Consider the following 22839-nt stretch of genomic DNA (forward strand, 5'->3'; position numbering starts at 1 on the left):
AGTATAATCTGTAATAAATGATTGTTTTGAAAAATGAGAAAAGGGCAGTGTAATAAACCTGAAAAAGGATTTGCCAGATAATACCCACATAAAGATAAAATGCTTAAGCAGAGGTTACCTTCCATAAAAAACTGCAAATAAAATTTACTGGTGGATTTAGATATTTAGGTAGCTTGTATTACAACTGGCATTACATACACTTTTACTGTAAAAGATGAGTTGGCCTTGTCCCTCCTAATGTTTTCAACAGTGTGGCTGCCTATAGAGTAACCAATTGGAAGGCCTTGTAAGCAGGAAGAGGTGGAACCAGATCCAACTTTTAGGCTCCATTCACACCTGGGCGTTTTCAGCTCCAAAAACGCTCAAAAGAAACGCTTCCAAAACACCCAACAAGTAAAACCCCATTCATTTAAATGGCCCCTGTTCACATCTGAGCGTTTTGCAAAACGCCTGTAGCTGAAAAAAGTACATGAGCTTCTTTTTGGGCTGATTACCAGCGTTTTTGATAGATGTCAATGAAAAACGCCTGAAAAAATCGCGGTAAAATCGCGGTAAACATCGCTGTAAAATCGCGGTAAAAAACGCTACGCTCAAGTGTGAATGCAGCCTTACAGGAAAAGTGGAGATTTGTGTATAATTTGAGCTGCCTGTGTCTCTGTGTAATTTTTTTTATCATAGGCTTAGTTTGAATTGTCAATGTTGGTGATTATGTTGATTGTACATTAGACTGTATCACTGTGAACGCAAGATGGACCCTTATTTAATATAGAGTGTTCATTTTAAATGCAGTAACCCAAAGCAACTAATTACAGTTCACCCTGATTGAGACAAGATGAATCTAAATGCTCCCTAGGAATCCTTGAAAATAACCTTTACCTAAAGGTATGAGGGAGCATGTGCCAATGCTGATGCTTGGTGTTTTGCCACGCATCCACACAATACTATTACCTGGGGCTTGGGAGAGAATTCTCAGTTCTGTATAAACTTGAAAGCTTATACTAGGCTTTTCTGTCTTCTTGACTCTCACTGGTTAGGGTAGCAACAGTAATGTGTGTTTTTACAACCACTGAGACTGGCTTTAAAGCTGTATTAAACAATTAAACCCAAAAAACAAAAAAAATATATTTTGTAGCTTACAAATCCTTAGATTGGTTGCTGCATTCATTTTATTTATTTTTTTTTAGCTTTTTTTTCTTTTATTTTACCTGATGATCCAGCCAGTAACATACTTTCTGTCTTATGGTTGCATTCTGGATAAAGTAGTAAAGCAGACACCTTGGGAAAGCAACATTTTCAGTCTGAGAAGAGAGTAGTGTTCGATTAGCAGATTTAGACTAACTTTACAAACAAATTAAAGCCAAAATCCAACTAACACTTTATAAGCAGATTTTATTTCATTTACTTTATTTTCTTTTCTTTTGGTTAAAAGGCTTTTCATAAATGAATAAAAGCTGGTCATTGTATTCACCCCTGTTACTGTTAAATGGTTTGTCTAACGCTCTTAACTCCCTGGTGCTCAACATGTGACCCATTTGCACTTTTTGCGCAGCCCTCTAGGATCCTGCAGCCACTAATCTGTGTTTCCCTGTTGCCCTGTTGTAGCAGTGATTTCTAGCAGTCTCATGTAATATGTCTGCAGTCAGTGCAATGTCTTCTGAAGCATGTCCCCAGTCTCCAAAGACTCAGACATCATGTTCACAGTCTTTGACAGTCTCCTGCATTATACCTGTAATCCCTTACCAACACCTGTATCATAAAAAAATATAAAATGCAGCGCTATAAGAAGAAGAATGAACCCAAAACTGTTCATAATATCAAGTGCATAACATTGAAAGGGTTATATATTGAAGTGAATAAATATGAAAACTCCCCTATTCAGAAATGGATCATTTAAAGTTCATTATTGAAATGTCACATAAATTCAATCCATGGGTGAAAAAAATGGTCACTAGTGAAAAAAGTATAGATATCTAAAGTCCAAATAAAAGAGTAGAAATCTTATTCTCCGTTGTAATAGTAAATGTATGTGCTTACCAGAGCAAGTGGACTTACACTAATATAAGGCAAGCAAGTCACTTAGGCTTCAAGGTTAATTTCAGGTGTCTTTGAAGAAGGTGTCATCTGGCGCTGTTTCATGAATGTATAATCCTCCAACAGGGGCAGAAGAGAGGAACTCCTCACCCAGACCAGTTTGTAATGAGTGACATAAAAAGAAAATATATATAGTGTGATACCGCCTATGATGAAGTATCACATCACCGTCACCAGGTATAGAGATTAAATATGCATTTACCAGAAAGCAAAAAATAAAAAACAACCAGAAGGATAATTGTCCTGAAAAGATGCTATAATCCACCAGTAACGTATGAGTCCCGTCACCAAAGGGAAAATCCCAAATATAGTATATGCTTACCAGATAGCGTGGGCCTATGATACTATACAGCATATAGGCTAAGCAGGCATTATATAAATATCCATATAGGCTGAGCAGGTATTAAATGAATATGCTCCACATGTAAAAGGATAGGATCCATAAAGGGGTGATCAACTAAATAAAGTGGTGTGCCATCACCATATGAAGTATAGTCTTAAACACTCTTACCAAAAATTATGGACCCTTAATACTATACAGTAGACAGGTCAACAGAGCGTAGCAGGAAAGATGTATATGGATTCCTCTTTAACCAGCTTTTCACAGGAGAAATATTGAAGATCCCGCAGGCACAAGTGGATGTGGAAAGATGAACTCCATGTTCAATGACCATGTAAGCAAGCCAAACTAAAGCACATAGTGTAAAACTGCTATATTATGTTTTATTAAAAAAGGACATGTACTTACAGACATCCACAAGTATACAGCAAGATAGGTTCAAATTAGGCCAATATGATGTATCCTAAGGATATATTTTATTCTTTTCACCAATCTTTTTGTCAGTTGGTAGTGCTGGCAGCTTTAGTTTTGTGGTTAGCGCGGTATACATGTTGCTTGGTCCATAGCTGCACCGGCTTTAGATATACATGTTCAGGGTTTGCTCCCCCAATTTTTTGCTTGTTTATTATGTATTCGGTCTGACCAGACTTCTGGGGTTGAGCATCCCACCCCCCACACACACACCTGTACTCTATCAGAGTCCACTATCAAGTAGATATAGGAGGAGTCCTTTGTAGTGCATTAGCACATCTATCCCAGCAAGGAGTGTTGTCTCCAAGGGTTAGAGAGGCTGGATTCACCCCTTTTTTATGGATAGTGTAGGACCCACTGATAATGGGGTGCTTTGGCGCAGTGGTGGGCTTGAGCATGATATGGCCATATGGTGAGACTAAATCCCCATTTTTATTTATGGATTGTCTCCATATTTGATAGTCATTTCTTTTGCATGTGTGCGCTATTCTTTTTTAATATACATGTTGCTTGGTCCATAGCTTCACCGGCTTTAGATATACATGTTCAGGGTTTGCTCCCCCAATTTTTTGCTTGTTTATTATGTATTCGATCTGACCAGACTTCTGAGGTTGAGCATCCCACCCCCCACACACACCTGTACTCTATCAGAGTCCACTATCAAGTAGATATAGGAGGAGTCCTTTGTAGTGCATTAGCACATCTATCCCAGCAAGGAGTGTTGTCTCCAAGGGTTAGAGAGGCTGGATTCACCCCTTTTTTATGGATAGTGTAGGACCCACTGATAATGGGGTGCTTTGGCGCAGTGGTGGGCTTGAGCACGATATGGCCATATGGTGGGACTAAATCCCCATTTTTATTTATGGATTGTCTCCATATTTGATAGTCATTTCTTTTGCATGTGTTCGCTATTCTTTTTTAATATACATGTTGCTTGGTCCATAGCTGCACCGGCTTTAGATATACATGTTCAGGGTTTGCTCCCCCAATTTTTTGCTTGTTTATTAGCGCGGTATTTACACCTTTTATATTTCGGAACACCTGTATCATGTCTTCAGTCTCAGACCATGTCCTGTACTATGTCCACAGTCCCTGTCCATCTCTTGAATCCTGTCCACAGTGTCTGACTGTCTCCTGTATTAGGTCCATAGTCTCCGTTAATCTCTTGTATCCTGTCCATGGTCTTACCATCTCCTATATTATGTCTACAGTCTTTGTTTCATGCCCATTGTCTTTGACTATATCCTGTTGTCTGTCTCTGGTGCATGAAACAGAAAATTCATTGAATTTTATGTGTGTTCCTATATTGTTGTCAAGAACTGAACTTCAGACCCCCCATACCAAAAAAGTTGACCACCACTGCTTTAACTGCTACTTTGGACAGCTTAGTCTGTAAAAGTAAGCTGAACAATGCCACATTTATTGGCTGGATCACCAGGGGAAAATAAAAGCCTTTCCGAGTGCCCCCATAGCAAGCTGACCCCTATTCTCTCCCTTGTCACTGGATTTGATTGACAGAAGCAGGAGCATATTGCAGTGCCACGGCTCTTGGGCACAGAGATGGATCCATGGATACTCTAATGCAGAGAATGCAAGCATTTTAATGGTATATACTAGCACTGTGTCTAAAATTGTGATTATATTGTACCTTATTAAGAATTGTGTCTGTCTAGAATAGTATCTTACACATAAAAGTATTACAATTTTATAAACAGAACTTTGTGTATCTGTCTTTATCCACTGTCTCAGTGTTGCAGTTAATTTCGCGTGCATTTACACTGTAGGTGATCCCTGGTTGGCTAGGCACAGTGACAGTTGTAGATTCTGAACAGCTTTTAGCATTCAAGTAGCAAGAGTTTACCATTATGTATTGTATTGATTGTAAAAACTCCCAAATTCCATCTCACCTTTGCTGCAATACTGCAAAAATAATGTCTAGCTATTGCACAAAGCAGATTTTTTCATCTCAGAACTAGTCTCTTCCCCTGCTGTGTTTCTCCAGATTCTTTCTCCCAGAGTCAGTCCTCCTGACTGCCCATCATCCTAAAGGTATCTAAAAACATGAAATAGGAGTTGCTGGAAAATGCCAGACTAGGCAATAATCTCATGTCTCTTGGAGCCCCAAACTCTGATGGCTGGTCAATTGCCCTCATTAGAAAACCCGTCCTGATTGCTGGTATACCCTCTTGATAAGCTGTGCCAGCCTCTGGCTCAAGACTCCCCTTCCCTCTTCAGTGACTTGATTCGTAAATTCAGCAATGTATGTTGTGATCTCCTGTGAGTCCATACTATGCATGGACACTGTTGTCCCCTTGATTTACCTAAACCTAAAGTTATACCTTGTAGAGCTCCTGAGGAACCTTGATTTGCAACTCATAACCTCAGTTACACCTTCCAGTCCCTTACACCTTTTGCTCCTTACTATTGCTCCATTTTTATGATGCACAAACCCTACTATTAGATGTTGTAGAAATACAAGTGCTATTATTATCATTGTTACTGTTAATAGTATGATTGAAAAGATCCCAAATGCCCCTGATTTCAAGGGACTGTCCCTGATTTATAACAGTGTCCCTCTTTCCTCCTCAGTTGTCCCTCATTTTGGTCTGATCTATATAGTTGTATATAAAATGCACTTTTTATCTTTAAAAAAAGTGTTTGCCAGTTTCTGTCATCTAATTTCTAAATTACTACATTTGTAAATGTAAAAGCCAGTATAAAGCTATGTTAGTGGCAAAAAAAAAAAAAAAAGGCAGGGGGTTTGTCCTATGCATCTATACTTTTACTAATAGGTGTCCCAAATTTCCCATCTCAAAAAGTTGTTATGTAGGTATGTACAGTATCTCACAAAAGTGAGAAAATCCCTCACATTTTTGTAAATAATTTATTATAATTTTTCATGTGACAACACTGAAGGAATGACACTTTGCTACAATATAAAGTAGTGAGTGTACCGCTTGTATAATAGTGTAAATTTGCTGTCCCCTAAAAATAACTCAACACACAGCCATTAATGTCTAAAGATATTTACAAAATCGTGAGGGGTGTACTAACTTTTGTGTGATATTGTATGTATGTATGTATGTATGTAGGTACTGTATGTAGGTGTTGGTAAGGAGTATGAAATAGCAATCATCTTGATAATCATTGTCGATAATACTATCTTTGTCTATCTCATTAGGAAGTGCTGGTGGAGCTGCTCGAGCAATGTGTTGATGCCTTGTGGAAAGCAGAGCGATATGAACTCATTTCTGAAGTCTCAAAGCTGCTGATCCCAATTTATGAGAAACGGCGAGAGTTTGAGGTTTGCAAATACTTACTGTATACCTATATTGCACTAAACATTGCTTGTGCTAAAAGAAATCTGTACTGAAAAAAATATAGAGGCTGCTATCCCTGATCTCACTCGGAAAATGCTGATTGACGGCTACCATTTGTCTGAAATATATTCTGAAGGAACAGTTAACTGATCGAGAACAGTGTTTCTCCACTACGGTCCTCAGGGCATACAAACAGGCCGGGTTTGCAAGAAAACTGAAATACATCACAGGTGATATAATTTGCTGCTCAGTGATTGCAGTATTCTAGTCTGCATATCCCCAATGTAATACTTAAAATCTGGCCTGTTAGTGTGCCCTGAGGACCGGAGTTGAAAAACACTGATCTAGAACATGGATGCAAAATGGAATGAGTGAAACGTTGTCGTTGGTTAGTGACTTGGTTAGTGAATGGTTAGTATTAAAACCATTTAATCAGAATAAAAGTCAGGCAGCTAGCATTTTCAGATGGAGATGACAGCAATGGCAACCTTCATACTTTTCTCATTGCATGTTTCCTTAAAGTGTTTGTTACCCCAACATTTTATATCCCTGATATTTGCCTGCTGTACCATGTAATTATGAGAAAGTATCCTGTTCTCTTTGTATTGCTTCTTTTGTGTGAAATCCCTGGTGCTCCTCCTAGTCCCCTTTCTTTCCTGTTAAAAACTGACCGTGTATAAGAGCACAGCATGGTCAGTTTTCTAGCTATGCTGGGAACTCAGCCCATTCTCCAATGAACAGACTTGTCCTGACAACGGCCAGGGGGAGGGAGCTCCATGTTTTTACTGCTTTAACAGTAAAAAACCCTTTCCACAATCTAAAGTTAAACCTCCTTTCTACAAACCTGAACTCATAGCCCTGTGTCCTCTCTTTAGGAACCTTAGAGTAAGCAGTTTATTACAGTTAGTTCAGTCACTTTGATATATTTGATATATTTTTAAAATTTAATATCATATCCCTTCCTAAGCGCCTTCTCTCCAGTGTGAGTCACTGTAATCTACGTAACCGATCCTTATGGCTGTGGGTCTCCATTCTCCTTATTATTTTGTTGCTCTTCATTGAATTCTTTCTAATTTAACAACATCTTTCCGAGGATTGGTGATCAAAACTGAACTGCATATTCAAGATGAGGCTGAACTAGTGTTTTGTCAAGGGTTAGATTGATTAATCCCCCTTTTAAAGCATGAGAGTATTATGCTAGCTTTGTTAGCTGCTTGTTCATCGCTCCCAAACCCAGAGGTCTCTTGGGCCTTAAAGTTCTGAATGTCTTGATCTACATGGAATCAACCAGATCTGTTGAAGGAGACTTTCTGACTTCTCTTGACATCAAGGACACACATAACTACATCAAGGACACACATACCTACATGTCCTTATTTTTCCAGCGCTTCAGAATTTTATACGTATTGCTGTAGTGCCCCAACACTACCAGTTCATGGCCCTGCCCATTGGTCTCTCATCTGCACCTTAGGTTTCATCCAGGTAATGGCCCCAGTATTAGCCCCAGTGTGCTCTCATGGCATCTCCACTGTGGGATACTTTGGCAATCTAGGCTCAATTGGACAGTGTGGCTTTGGCTGACCTGACATTTCAATGATGGATCCTGAATGGTCAGAAATTGACTCTGGAACCGACTGATTGTGATCTGACTCTTCGCTTTTGCATGAGAGTAATGGGCCTGACGGTAGCCCTTTTTGCTCAGTTTTGCCTCAGATCTCTGCAATGCAACAGTGGAGAGACTGATTCATTTTGCACAGAGAACCAGCTTTTCCCTTGCCTGGTTGCTCAGGAATCGAGCTCTGGAATTGGGGAAGCCCTTCCTTACTGTGTTCTGGAAAATCCTCATGATGAATGGCTGAGGGCTGAGGAGAAGTCCTGGGTACCTTGTCAGAGCAGGGGACTTGGTCCCTGTCAGGGTCTTGTTTCATGATTATTTTCCGGACACTTCAAACCTTTTGGCTCTTTCTAGGTTTAGTCAGACAATGCCACATTGGAGGCATACATCGGCTATTAGTGAAAAAACAGAGGTTTTGTCATGGCAAGAGAGGTAGAGTGGATCCTGTCCTGGGCAGAACTTCAGGATCCTACCTTGTTTACCATGTGCATCCCAGGCATAGAGTCGGGGGGAGTGGTCCCAGAGGCGGACTGGGCCGGGAGGCAGGGAGGCGATTGCCCTCCAGGCCGCTCTGATGCTTCCTAAAAAGGCCACTCGCTCCGCACCGATTCCACCCCTGCAGACAGGCATGACACCCGCCAGCCGCCGCTACATTGTGTTATACTTGCGGAGCATCACTGCTCTGCTGCAACTCTGCAAGTATACTATAATGTAGCGGTGGCTGGCGGGTGTCATGCCTGTCTGCAGGGGTGGAATCGGTGCGGAGCGAGTGGCCTTTTTGACTGGAGAGTCCAGTCACTTCCCTGTCAGGCGGAGTGATCTCCACCCGACAGATGCTTTCTAGTCCCGGCCGAGTGTGATGTCATCCAGAGGCCAGGAGGCGGGAAGAAAGGACGGAGGAGATTGCTTCTGCAAGGAACTGCGAGGAGCCAACCCAGTGAAGCCCTGTGGAATAGTGAGTTTTCAGAGGCTGCTCAGGCTGATAATACACCTTACATAAGGCAATGTTATGTCAGTGTTGTAGATGTGTGAAATGGCTCAAGTAATTAACTCATTGAGGCGAGGAGTTAATTTACAATGCTGTTTGTAAAATGCAGCATGGAGGGGGTTAATGTACTGCCAATGGCCACTAATGCATTAGTGACCAGTGACAGTTAATTAACCCCTTTGTGCTGCATTAGTGACAGTGGCACCAGTGTCAGTGTTAATTAACCCCTGTATTGTGCAGCATGAAATGGTTAATAAACACTGACACTGGTACAACTAATGCAGCACAAAGGGGTTAATGACTGCCACTAGTCACTACTGCATCAGTGTCCAGTGGTGTATTTTATTTTTGTGCTACCCTAGGCAAGATTTAAATCGGGCACCCCCATCTAAATGTATCCCACCCCAGCCACAGTATACTGTTCTTGTCTCAGGGTCTGATGAGGAAGCCACAGCTGTTCACAATGAATGGCTGCGGCTTCCTTATCAGACCCTGGGACATGAGGGCAGAGGATGGGGGTCAGTGGGACATAGGACGGGGTCAGCAGGGCAGAGAATGTGGCGGCAATGGTAAGCACTGATCAGGAGCAATAAATAAGCTGGATTGATATGCAGCACTAGTAGGTGGCAATGATGGACACTGATAGGTGGCACTGATCAAGCTGCACTGATGAGGCTGAGCTTATATGCACTGGTGAGGCTGCATTGATGGGCAATGATCAGGCTGCACTGATGAGGCTGCACTGATGGACACTGGTGGTGCTGCGTTGATGGGGACTGATGAGGCTGCATGGATGGAAACTGATGAGGCTGCACTGGTGGACACTGATGAGGCTGAAAAAGTGAAAAAATGTGGCTCTCAACAGCTTGATAAAACACAAAATAAATTATTCCAATGTGCAAATGTTCGTGCAAAAAAACAGTTTCTAGTGTCCAAAAAAAAAAAAGGGTTAAGCAAACAGCCAATGATGGAAACACAGACTTGATAGGAGTGAATCTCAAAAAAGCCTCCACCTCCACACGATCACCCAGTGAAATGTATAGGTACCGCTTACCAGAACCACTGGACCCCTTAGTTATAGGGGGTCAAACACGCTTATTGATCCACATCAGATCCGACCTTGCACATCCCCCTCTCACACAGGCGACAGTGTGTAGCCAAATCGATGGAGCATTAAAGAACCAAGTCATAGATGGAGAGAAATGACAAACAGGCTCTCATGGTGCAGTATTACTCATCAAAGGATCATTTTCAGTTTGCTGTGGATAGGAGACCCAGCTCCACGCCTGCGTTCCTTAGACCCGGAAGTTTACGGTCTCACGTTCCCAATCTAAGGGTCTAAGGAACGCAGGCGTGGAGCGGCGGCTCCTATCTCGCCTGTGTGAGAGGGGGATGTGCAAGGTCGGATCTGATATGGATCAATAAGCATGTTTGACCCCCTATAACTAAGGGGTCCAGTGGTTCTGGTAAGCGGTACCTATACATTTCACTGGGTGATCGTGTGGAGGTGGAGGCTTTTTTGAGATTCACTCCTATCAAGTCTGTGTTTCCATCATTGGCTGTTTGCTTAACCCTTTTTTTTTTTTGGACACTAGAAACAGTTTTTTTGCACGAACATTTGCACATTGGAATAATTTACTTTGTGTTTTATCAAACTGTTGAGCGCCACATTTTTTCACTTTTTCATTTGTCACGTTATTCACGTTGATTTTGCAGCTCGCAGAGTGGAAGCAATTTCACCCTAAACACATTTATAGATATGAGTAGTGTTTATTTATTTATACATCACATTCATTTTGCGCAGTTTTTGTTGGGTTCACCAATAATCTTCTTTCACTGATGAGGCTGAGCTGATGGACACTGATCAGGTTGCATTGATGGGCACTGGTGAGGCTGCATTGATGGGTACTGATCAGGCTGCATTGATGGCAACTGATAAGGCTGCACTGGTGAGGCTGCATTTATGGGCACTAGAGAGGCTGCATTGATGGACACTGGTGAGGCTGAATTGATGGGCACTGGTCAGGTTGCATTGATGGGCACTGATCAGGCTGCATTGATGGGCACTGGTCAGGTTGCATTGATGGGCACTGGTCAGGTTGCATTGATGGGCAATGATCAGGATGCCTTGATGGGCACAGGTGAGGCTGCATTAATGGGCACTGATGAGGCTGGACTGATGGGCACTGGTGAGGCTGCATTAATGGGCACTGATGAGGCTGGACTGATGGGCACTGGTGAGGCTGCATTAATGGGCACTGATGAGGCTGGACTGATGGGCACTGGTGAGGCTGCATTGATGCATTATTTTTGTTAAACCTCCTTTGTTGCTATTAACATTAAATTATGTTACCACATTGTATCATATTTGTCTTGCTTTATAACATCAATATCCGTTATAAACCAGGTGGGCATAGATGGTGAGCTCGGTGGTTCAATGGGCCACTTGACTGGACTTGCCCCCCAGGCCCAAGGCTGCCAGTCCTCCCCTGAGTGGTCCCTACACCCAGAGTTGTTCCAGTACCTGTATCACACATAGGGAAAATCGGATGTGGACCTCCTGGCCCCCATGTTTAATTAAAAAAGGACAAGTTTATCTCTGGGTACAGGATTGCTCTAGTCGAAGCAGTGGATGGTCTGGTGCCTTTCCTTCCCAAAACTTTTTTGTCTGCTTCATAGGGTTATAGTCGAGTACATTCTGGGGATCTTCATTGCTCTGGACTGTCTCAAGAGAATGTGGTATGCCAATCTGGTAAGATGTCTGGGAGACTCTCCGTGAGCTCTGCCAGATTGTCAGGATCTTTTGTTCTAAGGACCAATTTTCCATCCTGCTTCACAGTCACTGGCTTTAATGACATGACTGTTAAAGCCCACATTGGGAGAGATAGGGCATCTCTAAATTTCTGATTCCTATGATGTTAAAAACTAGCTATCATTAGACATAAAAGGCATACTTCTCTTGGTGTTTGTCTCGGGGCTTCCACTAAAGAGGTTTTTACTTGGGATGGACCCTCTCCCTCCTGTAGATGGGTCTAACCCAGCATTAGGCTCTCAGCATTATCAAGGTCCAGGTTTCTGCTATTTCTATCCTGATGTAGAGACTATTGGCTCCTCACCCCTTTGTTGTTATCTCTGTTTATTGATTTCCGAAGTAGCTTCCCCTGTTTTTTCCCCTGTGATTGCATGGAATCTGAAACTTGTTTTCTCTGTGCTCCAGAAACTGCCAATTGGGCCCATTAAAGACATTCCTTTCTATGCTCGGACTCACAAGGCGGTATACCTTTTAGCCATCATTAGTGATGTGGGTTTTTGAATTGTGGCCTTATCCTGCTAAGAACCTTTTCTAGCTTTGCATAGGGACAAAGTCATGCCAGGACTTGGCCTAGGGGGATCTCTGGTTTGGACTGCATCTCCCAAGATTTTATTTGTGTACTCTCCAGCACCAGTGACATTCATGAGGACCTGGGTAGCACTGCGCAGTCTCAGCAATGCAAAGTCGGCATGGCTGCACAATGCGCTGCCCCTATCTGCTGCACCACATCATTTGTTTCCACAGTGCAGAGGGGACAGTTAGGAAATACGCACTACATCATTTGTTGCTATGATGCTGATGGACAGCCTGCCCACTCCATAGAAATGGATGATATTGATCCAGGGCAGGCATTCAGAAGAGGACCAATGTCTGGGTTCTGCCAGACCTGCTCTGCCTCCTATCCTTTCCCATTGTCCCGAAGCCGCAGTGAAGATTTAAAGGTAGGATTTTTTGTAAATGGGGGACTGAGGACTCTGTTGTAAGGGGGTACTCTGATGTGATGGGGGAATCTGATGTGAAGGGGGCTGACTCTGATGTAAAAGGGGGGGTGCTCTGATGTGATGGGGGGACTCTAATGTGAAGGGGGCTGACTAATGCAATGGGGGCGACTATGATATAAAAGGGGGACCTCTGAGGGGATAAGAGAACGTTAATATGAAGGGTGACATCATCATCCTGTGCAGATGTAAGTTTTCTTCGTCCCAATAAATACAGCGCAAGCCTGGGGTGCCTCAATATTTTGCATACTTTTAAACGGTCCCATGACTGAAAAAAGGTTGGGAATTGCTGGCATGTTACATGTGCTCTTCGTTCCCTGTTTACTCCTCCACCGCCTCTGCACTACCCAGAAGTAATGTCAGAGGATCCTTCTGGTTTGTAGAAAACCGCAATGGTTCCCAGAACCTCTAGCACACTGTGGGACTGACTCACACACTGCCAGTGTCAGCAGGGAAAACTGGAGAGACAGAAAAACAGGGAGAGCTAGCTGGAGAAGATAAAACAAAGGTGTATTGACAGTATGCCCCCTGAAGTTTTTTACTAACCCTCAGATCAGACAGGCTAGATCTGGCCCTGGAAGAAACCCAGGACTAACTTCTTGGTTAAGGTAATATCTGCCATGATTACAGTCAGGGCATTGTTCTTTCATCCCTTTGCCTAGCTGCAGGTAACCAAATGGAAATTTCTGTTCATTGTCTGGATGTAGTCTAGGCTGTGAGAGGCTCTCTCTTAGCCACTGCTTCTTTTAGGAAGACTGATTCCTTTTTTGTTATCCCAGATGAAACCTGTAAGGGTGTTCCAACTTCTTGTTCCACCACCTCTACATGGCTCAGGCAGACCATTATCCATGCTTATGGTCTCAATTATTAGGTTCCATCCTTTCCTTTTATGGTAAACTTTGCTAGATTCATCAGTGCTTCTTGGGCTGTTCAGCATTAGGCGACTGTTTCCAAAATTTGAGGCAACCGACTTGATTGGTAGCCTCTAATCTTAATGTTTTGGCCCCATCTGACACCAGTTTCAGGTGTAAGGTCTTTCAGGGAGCTCTTTGAGCTGCAGGCAGTCCCCAGTTTCCTTTTGCTTTTCTCTTGAATCTATTGGCGTTTGTTTGCTCAATAGACAGAAAAAAAACTGTATTTTTTACCCCTGTAAAATCATTTTCTTGGAGTCTATTGATGGGCAACAGTTCCACCCCTCTCTATGATCATGCTCCTGGTACTGCCTTGATACAAAACTGAAGCATGTTGGTAATAGGAGGGGTTATCCTGGGCTAGCCTACAGTTTTTTGTTTGCCAGTGTCCAATCTTCCTTTAGGCGACAGTATAAGCCAAAAGTTAAAGGCTTCTTGTGTCCATCAATAGACTCTTGAAAGGGGATTTTATGGTAAATACAAAATCCTATTTAAAAAAAAAAAATGCTTTAAAAACTGTAAAACCTGCAGACAAGGCCTTTTAAAGCTGTGATCATTTGCAATGAAATAAACATAAAGTACAAGAGTAAATAGCTGAACTCTATGGCCTACAGCTGGTGGATCTAAAAATTCCCATTTGTTTAATTGCTGAACTAACTTCAGATGCATTCCAGTTTAATCCATCACAACTCACATGTGAAGAATAAACATGCAAAATGCTTCTCAACTCTTATGTACTGCCATCACTGCCGCCACTTAGCTTCAATTACTTACGGTAAATATTAGAAATAAATAACTGCATTGATACAGAGGAACTGATATTTAAACAAAGATAATGTCTCTGTTTACAGCAACCAGACAACAGCTCCCATTTTTCTACAGCAAGACAGCAATTCTTTGCTTAGGTTTGTACAAACAAGGAAAGAAAATATAGTGGAAGATGATATTTTTTAGAACACAGGTCATAATCTGACTGTACATAGTAAGTTTAATTGTAGCATTTCTTATCCCCAATCAGTGTACTTTACCTTTTAGATATACTCTAATAACATAATTATTGATATCTCAAGCAATAAAGCCTGTCTGAGTAATGGTTTCTATGAGATGTCTCTGTGACAGACCAAGAAGAGATCAATTCATTGGTATAATTTGTTTGGAGAAGACAAGGAGGTGTAGTCACGTGTGCGTCTAAATTTTGTGAACGCCATTAGTTGTGCTTCATGTAACAGGTAACTGGAGGAGGTGTCTATCTTTGGATTCACAGGAAGGATCACACCCCTCCAGTATGAGTGTTCCCTCTGCAAAGGAAGACAGTGCTTCTACGATTGTGTTAACCACTTAAGCCCTGGAAGATTTTACCCCCTTCCTGACCAGGGCCTATTTTGCGATTCGGCACTGCGTTACTTTAACGGACAATTGCGCGGTCGTGCGACGCTGTACCTAAATTAATTTGACGTCCTTTTTTTCCCACAAACAGAGCTTTCTTTTGGTGGTATTTGATCACCTGTGCGATTTTTTGATCATGCGCTATAAACAAAAAAATAGCGTCAATTTTGCAAAAATAACAATATTTTTCAAATTATTTATATGAAATTCCCCAAAAAAAAAAATGTAAAAATCAAAACTTTTTAACATTTTAGGGCAATTTGTTTTATGCTACCTATGTTTGGTAAAAAAAATCGCAAAAAGCGTATTTTGATTGGTTTGCGCAAAAGTTATCGCGTTTACTAACAAAGGGAAAGATTTTTGTCATTTTTTTTTTAACGAGTAATGGCGGCGATCTGCGATTTTTTTTTGCGGGACTGCGACATTGCGGCGGACAGATCGGACCCTTGACTGACATTTTTGACACTTTTGGGGTTACCAGTGACATTACTACAGTAATCAGTGCTAAACATATGCACTGTTACTGTAAAAATGACACTGGCAGGGAAGGAGTTAACTTTATTTGAAAAGGAGGGGTTAAGTGTGTCCCTAGGGGCGTGTTTCTTACTGTGATTGGATGTGGCTTAACCACTTTACGTCTGCTCACATTGCTGCTACTGCAGCAATGTGGCTCGTTATCGTCTAGTACTACATCGCTGGACTCCTCCTCTTCTGGGCGGCACTCGCGCGCCGCCGGAGGCTCGCTCCCGCTGTTTTCAGTCACAGCGGGAGTCGGGCCAGGGGAGGAGCGGCCGCGATCGCCTCTGTTCTTCCACGATCGTCGGGGAATCTAGTTTGGAGATCCGCCCGCTTGTGTAAACAGAGCTGGCGGATCTCCTAAGTGACAAGGTGTGACAGATTGCAGTGTTCAGCATAGCTGAACATGCGATCTGTCCTTGTGTCACTCAGTCACCTCCCCCCCCCACACGTTAGTAAGCACCAGGCATACATTAACCTCTCCCCCTCCAATAAAATTAACCCCTTCCCTGCCAGTGTCATTTTTACAGTAACAGTGCATATACAGTGGGTACAGAAAGTATTGAGACCCCCTTAAATTTTTCACTCTTTGTTATATTGCAGCCATTTGTAAAATCATTTAAGTTCATTCTTCTTCCTCATGAATGTACACATAGCACCCCATACTGACAGAAAAAAACAGAATTTTTGACATTGTTGCAGATTTATTAAAAAAGAGAAATTGAAATATCACATGGTCCTAAGTATTCAGACCCTTTGCTGTGACACTCATATATTTAACTCAGGTGCTTTCCATTTCTTCTGATCATCCTTGAGATGGTTCTACACCTTCATTTGAGTCCAGCTGTGTTTGATTATACTGATTGGACTTGATTAGGAAAGCCACACACCTGTCTATATAAGACCTTCCAGATCACAATGCATGTCAGAGCAAATGAGAATCATGAGGTCAAAGGAACTGCCTGAAGAGCTCAGAGACAGAATTGTGGCAAGGCACAGATCTGGCCAAGGTTACAAAAAGATTTCTGCTGCACTTAAGGTTCCTAAGAGCACAGTGGCCTCCATAATCCTCAAATGGAAGACGTTTGGGACGACCAGAACCCTTCCTAGAGCTGGCCGTCCGGCCAAACTGAGCTATCGGGGGAGAAGAGCCTTGGTGAGAGAGGTAAAGAAGAACCCAAAGATCACTGTGGCTGAGCTCCAGAGATGCAGTCAGGAGATGGGAGAAAGTTGTAGAAAGTCAACCATCACTGCAGCCCTCCACCAGTCGGGGCTTTATGGCAGAGTGGCCCGACGGAAGCCTCTCCTCAGTGTAAGACACATGAAAGCCCGCATGGAGTTTGCTAAAAAAACACCTGAAGGACTCCAAGATGGTGAGAAATAAGATTCTCTGGTCTGATGAGACCAAAATAGAACTTTTTGGCCTTAATTCTAAGCGGTATGTGTGGAGAAAACCAGGCACTGCTCATCACCTGTCTAATACAGTCCCAACAGTGAAGCATGGTGGTGGCAGCATCATGCTGTGGGGGTGTATTTCAGCTGCAGGGACAGGACGACTGGTTGCAATCGAGGGAAAGATGAATGCGGCCAAGTACAGGGATATCCTGGACAAAAACCTTCTCCAGAGTGCTCTGGACCTCAGACTGGGCTGAAGGTTTACCTTCCAACAAGACAATGACCCTAAGCACACAGCTAAAATAACGAAGGAGTGGCTTCACAACAACTCTGTGACTGTTCTTGAATGGCCCAGCCAGAGCCCTGACTTAAACCCAATTGAGCATCTCTGGAGAGACCTAAAAATGTCTGTCCACCAACGTTTACCATCAAACCTGACAGAACTGGAGAGGATCTGCAAGGAGGAATGGCAGAGGATCCCCAAATCCAGGTGTGAAAGACTTGTTGCATCTTTCCCAAAAAGACTCCTGGCTGTATTAGTTTAAAAGGGGGCTTCTACTAAATACTGAGCAAAGGGTCTGAATACTTAGGACCATGTGATATTTCAGTTTTTCTTTTTTAATAAATCTGCAACAATGTCAACAATTCTGTGTTTTTCTGTCAGTATGGGGTGCTATGTGTACATTCATGAGGAAGAAGAATTAACTTAAATGATTTTAGCAAATGGCTGCAATATAACAAAGAGTGAAAAATTTAAGGGGGTCTGAATACTTTCCGTACCCACTGTATATAGCACTGATTACTGCAGTAATGTCACTGGTACCCCCAAAAGTGTCAAAAATGTCAGTCAAGGGTCCGATCTGTCCGCCGAAATGTCGCAGTCCCGCAAAAAAAATCGCAGATCGCCGCCATTACGCGGTAAAAAAAAAACACCAAAAATAACAGAAATCTTTCCCTTTGTTAGTAAACGCAATAACTTTTGCGCAAACCAATCAAAATATGCTTATTGTGATTTTTTTTACCAAACATAGGTAGCAGAAAACAAATTGGCCAAAAATCTAAAAAAAATTTGATTTTTACATTTTTACATTTTTGGGGGGGGGGGGGGAATTTCATATAAAAAAATGCTAAAAATATTGTTATTTTTTCAAAATAAACGCTCTTTTTTTGTTTATAGCGCAAAAAGTAAAAATCGCACAGGTGATCAAATACCACCAAAAGAAAGCTCTATTTGTGGGAAAAAAACGACGTAAATTTTGTTTTTTGTACGGCATCGCACGACCGCGCAATTGTCAGTTAAAGTTGCACAGTGCCGAATCGCAAAAAGTGGCCCAGACGTAAGACAGCAAAATCCTCCATTTGTAAAGTGGTTAAGGTGTAAGAACAGAGATCAACGGTCCTACATAGCAGAACTGTATGATCTCCATTCTTACACAGGGAAGAATGACAGGCGGCTTTGTTTACATTAGCCGCCTGCCTTTCTCCCGCTGTAACGGACTATCGCGAGTGCCCGGCGGACATCGCGAGTGCCCGGCGGACGCACGGGGATCCGTGAGCGAGCGGGAGCCCTACGTCGCTTTGCCTGTGAGGGGCTGACCGCCGCAGTAAATAGTCGTGCAGCGGTCGGCAAGTGGTTAAGGAAGTGGTCTTGATAAATTTAGACTCAGTGATCTTTTTTTTTATTTTGTATACATGACTGCATTAAAGCATGTCTTCTATACTTAGTAGAAAAGAAAGAAGACAGAAAGCCAAGATAATATATATTATCTTTGTTATTTATTTTTAGGTTTTTTTTTCTTGCAGTTTTGTTTTAAAGACTAGTAAAGGCAAATGAAACCAACCCTGTCATTAAAACAATAAATGCCAAATAGCCATATCTATAAAAGAAGACTGTAAATACTCTACGCAACTTTGCCACTGCCCTCACTGTAGGACTCTTCTCTCTTCACAAGAAGTTTGTTTCCCTGTAGATTTTAGAGGAAGGTTTGTTGTGAACAGAGCAGAGTTTGGAGTAAGACTAATGAACACACTGCTCCAGAAGCTCTCCTCTTGCCTCCAATCTCTGTCAGATGCCCGCACAAGAGCTCATCCCTGCTCAACAAGTCTGCCTGTCAAAAAGAAATGAACATCATCATCAATCTGAGCTAAATCAAGCTTTAATACACCAAAAAGATAGTTCACAGTGTGTAGTCTTGCCAGTCTTGCTCCATTTAAGATTACCCTCCAGAGGGCTCAATCATGATTAAGTCTTGGATCGTGAGGTGCATTGAAGAAGAGGGCAAGTTCCTGGAAACGCGTCATGTACACCCCCTCTCCCAACATCCACCAGGCATTTTGGCAGCTGTCATCCTCGTGTGCAGCCTAGAATGCCGCTGCCAATACTTGGAGCTGGTTGACTCCCTGTCATCCTCAGTCTGTGTTTTGCTCAGTGAAGTCTACAGCCTCACACTGATTACAGCTGCTTGATCCCAGGTGTTCCCTATCCATACTGTTTCATGCTAACTTCTATGTAAGTGTGCTGCTTATTTTAATAAAGTGTTTTTTTTTTTTATTTACTACTGACCTCAGCGCCCTGCTATTTTCTTCCACATTGAGGTGATCTTACCCAGATCTTCTGCGGGAGCTGCAGAGGTTCCAGTCTTGGTCCCTTCTCCTGTTCATTTATACATCCATTCGCCTCATCCATACCTCCACCCTGTTGATGGTCTACAGATATAGATGAAAGTTCCAACCTACCAAGGGACCATGTACTGTGTACGTGTACATTCTTGGATTTGAATCATGAGGTAGATAGATTAGAGGCACAGACAGAAGGAAATGGGCATATTTACATTTTTCTTTTACATTTATCAGTCTTTGACTTTCTTTTTTTTTGTAATGATAGAGTCACTTAAATATTCAAAATATTTGAAAGAGTGATGCTCACAACTTTGTACAGGTTTGCATGTTATTTGAAAATGAGAAAATTTGGCATTCATGTGACATAGGTATTAATTTGTAAAACAAAGGCTCTTTGGCAAGTGATTTCTAGTTCATGTTTAGCATAGATGTTAGAGGTTTTACACATGTTTCTCTATGGCCTTTAGCTGCCTCCTGGCAGCTTATCACTTATCTGCTATCACACCCCCATCCAGCATGTGCTTTGTTGGGCAATACCCTGTCTTTGACAGCAATGCACCCTCCGCTTTGATGGGACAGTGGTGGGCAGCATCCTTATTGCTAGGCAACAGCTAGGTTCCACCTCCTTTGCCCTTACTGATCTTGGTACCTTGGCCACTCTATTTGAACAGTACAAGCCCAGAGCCTCTGAGTTTTGATATGGCAAACTGAAGATCTGTTTCTTTTCTGACATCCATTTTGATGTTCCTGATGGCAACAGTCCTGCCCAGACCTTTTCTCAAAGTTGGAACAAAACCAAAGCTAGTTTGTCTTTCAGTTCTGCCCCCCTGAATTTGTTTACCAATCACCTTCTCCCCGAGGCCACTTTAAGGAGCAGGATCATGTCTGGCTCTCTAAGAGATATCTAACCTTAATGGATTCAGTGCAAAAGCTGGTTCCCAGATTAATCAGTCCTCACCGTATTGTATGAAAACCCCTAACATCTTTCATGTCTTCCTTTTGAAGCCAGTTCATTAATAAATCATTTTCTCCTCACATTTACTACTTTGTCAACAAATTATGAAAAAGAGCATGTTTTGGACTCCTGAAGATTCAGTAATTCAGTCTATTATTTTGATCATCGGAAGGGCTTTGGCCCAGAGGAAAATTCCTGGCACCTCCATGCAGACTGACTTAAAAAAACTTTTTAAAAGTGCTATGCAGCATGATGAGTACACATGCAGGTCACCCTGGCGGATGACACAGGCTCACCTGAGGTGCAGGGTCTAAGCTCCTGATGGTGGAGATGAGTTTTGCTGCATGTTAGTACCAGGTTATGGTCCTAAGGATTGGTCCACCAGGAGGTGAGCAAGATAGGGTCAAAAAGCAGATATAGCAGGTAGTGATCAAGCAGAAGCATAGTCAGTAAAACAAATGGCGGTATCAAGTGGTTCCAGGTTGGGATCCAGCAGAAGTGTAATGGAGCAACAAAGCAAAGGTCAATAATGAATGATAGTGGAGATAAGGACAGCTGCAGGTTTGAAAAGGAGCAAAATAACGACTGGAGACAACACAATAATCTTGAAAACAGAAAGTCCTGAGATATGGCTTAAATTAGGAAATTCATGGGAGGAACAAAGCTCAAGGTTCACCAGAAACAAGAGACAATGCAAGATTGTCCTAAGAGATCAGACAGGGAGCTGTCCAACATATCAGGTGGCACAGCGAGGAGAGACATAGCCAGACACTACAGAGGTTGCATGTTCAGATGCAGACCGTGACAGTGCCCCCCTCCTTCCAAGACTGCCCCTGGACGTCTTAGGGCCAGATTTGTAAGGAAACCTCTTTTGGAACTATTTTGTCAATTTAGGAATATGAACGTTCTTCTCAGATTCCCAAGAGCTTTCCTCTGGTCCATATACTTCCCTTTGGTACAGATATTGTACATTGATGCTAAAGATCCTGGAATCAAGTACTCTTTCAACCACAAATTCTTCTTCATCCTGAACTTCAACAGGTGGAGGAGGTGGAAGAATTCTTCCAAAAAAAAAAAATTTTTATGAAACGGTTTGAGTAGGGATTTGTGAAAAACAGGATGAATCTTCATACTGTCAGGAAGTTTTAGGCAAAAGGTGACCATGTTGATTTGAACAAAGATCTGGAAAGGTCCCACAAACTTTTGACCCAACTTATCAAATTGAACATGAACCTTCAAATTTTTGGGAAATAATCAATCTTTGCCACCCACATGAAAAGAAGGGAGTGATCCGTGATATCTGTGATATAGCCTTCTTATATATTCCTGAGCCACCTTCAAAGTATCAATCAATTTCTCCTGAATCTCCTGAATGTAGTTATTATGTTGGCAACAGCAGAAATGGGAGTGAAGATCAGGAATCAAAACTGGATAATACCCAGCATTTGAGAAAAAAGAACTTTGAGAAGTGGAGCTATTAAGAATTGTTATAGGTGAACTCTGCTGTAGGAAGGTAGTCCAACCAGTCATCCTGAAGATAACTGACAAAACATAAAATTTTGATTGTTCCTCTCAAAATGAGAGGATAAAAAGCAGAGGACAGATGAATTGGTACAGTAGTAATACCGTATAGGCCCAAATTACATGATCATTTCGATAAGAAAAACAGTTCATATAGAAAAGTCCATGAGTAAAAGATGAATAGAGTCCATCCAGGAATGGGGGTAAAATGACGAGAGCACAGAGATGTCAGCAACTTAAGGCAAGCTTCTTTTGGGAGTAACAGCGAACTCCAGTGAACACATGCAAAGGAAGGGTAACACAGAAGCGCCTCTAAGTGTAGACTTTAAAGCGGAGCTCCACCCAAAAAGGTAAGCTCCACTTGTCTGCCCCCCCCCCCCTCCGATTCCACATTTGTTACCTTTTTTGGGGGAGTGGGTACTTGGTTTTGACAGGTACTGGCTCGCCGTAGAGAACTGAGCCAGAAGTCCGGCCTCTCCCCTGAGACACTTCACAGGTCCCAGAAGATTGCGATCCATTCACAGCTGACATACAAACAGCATAAGGGACTGATCCTGCCAAAGATGGACTTCTGATGTGCCTGTTTTTAATCCTTAAAATGTGAGTTGCTTTGACACATTTCTTTTTTCATAAATAACTTAAGGTCTACACTTAAAGGCACTTCTGTGTTACCCTTCAAGATAAATTGTTACAGCTAAAGCTGAGCAAAATCTTTTTCAAAATTTAGAAGTAAGCTGTACTCCTCCATCAGACACCACATCATCAGGAATTCCATGTAGTTTAAAGACTTCTCAAACTATAAACTCCACAGTTTGTTCAGAAGAGAGTACCCCCTTAATAGGTAAAATATGAGCCATCTTATTAAGACAGTTGAGGACTACTAATAGTGGTCATCTCTTTC

The 22839-nt window shown here is 42.2% G+C and overlaps 1 protein-coding gene across 2 annotated transcripts in view; it reads left to right on the forward strand.

Moving 5' to 3' along the window:
- DOCK11 (dedicator of cytokinesis 11) overlaps positions 1-22839 on the forward strand; it is a 537932-nt gene that overhangs the window by 366635 nt on the left and 148458 nt on the right. For both annotated transcript variants that reach the window (XM_082263555.1, XM_082263556.1), the window contains one exon: positions 6084-6206. In XM_082263555.1, coding sequence (XP_082119681.1) covers positions 6084-6206 — 123 coding nt within the window. The remainder of the gene's footprint in view (positions 1-6083; positions 6207-22839) is intronic.

This window comes from Pelophylax lessonae, assembly GCF_965119305.1.
Source record: "Pelophylax lessonae genome assembly, chromosome: 7".
In the NCBI taxonomy this organism is placed as follows: Eukaryota; Metazoa; Chordata; class Amphibia; order Anura; family Ranidae; genus Pelophylax; species Pelophylax lessonae.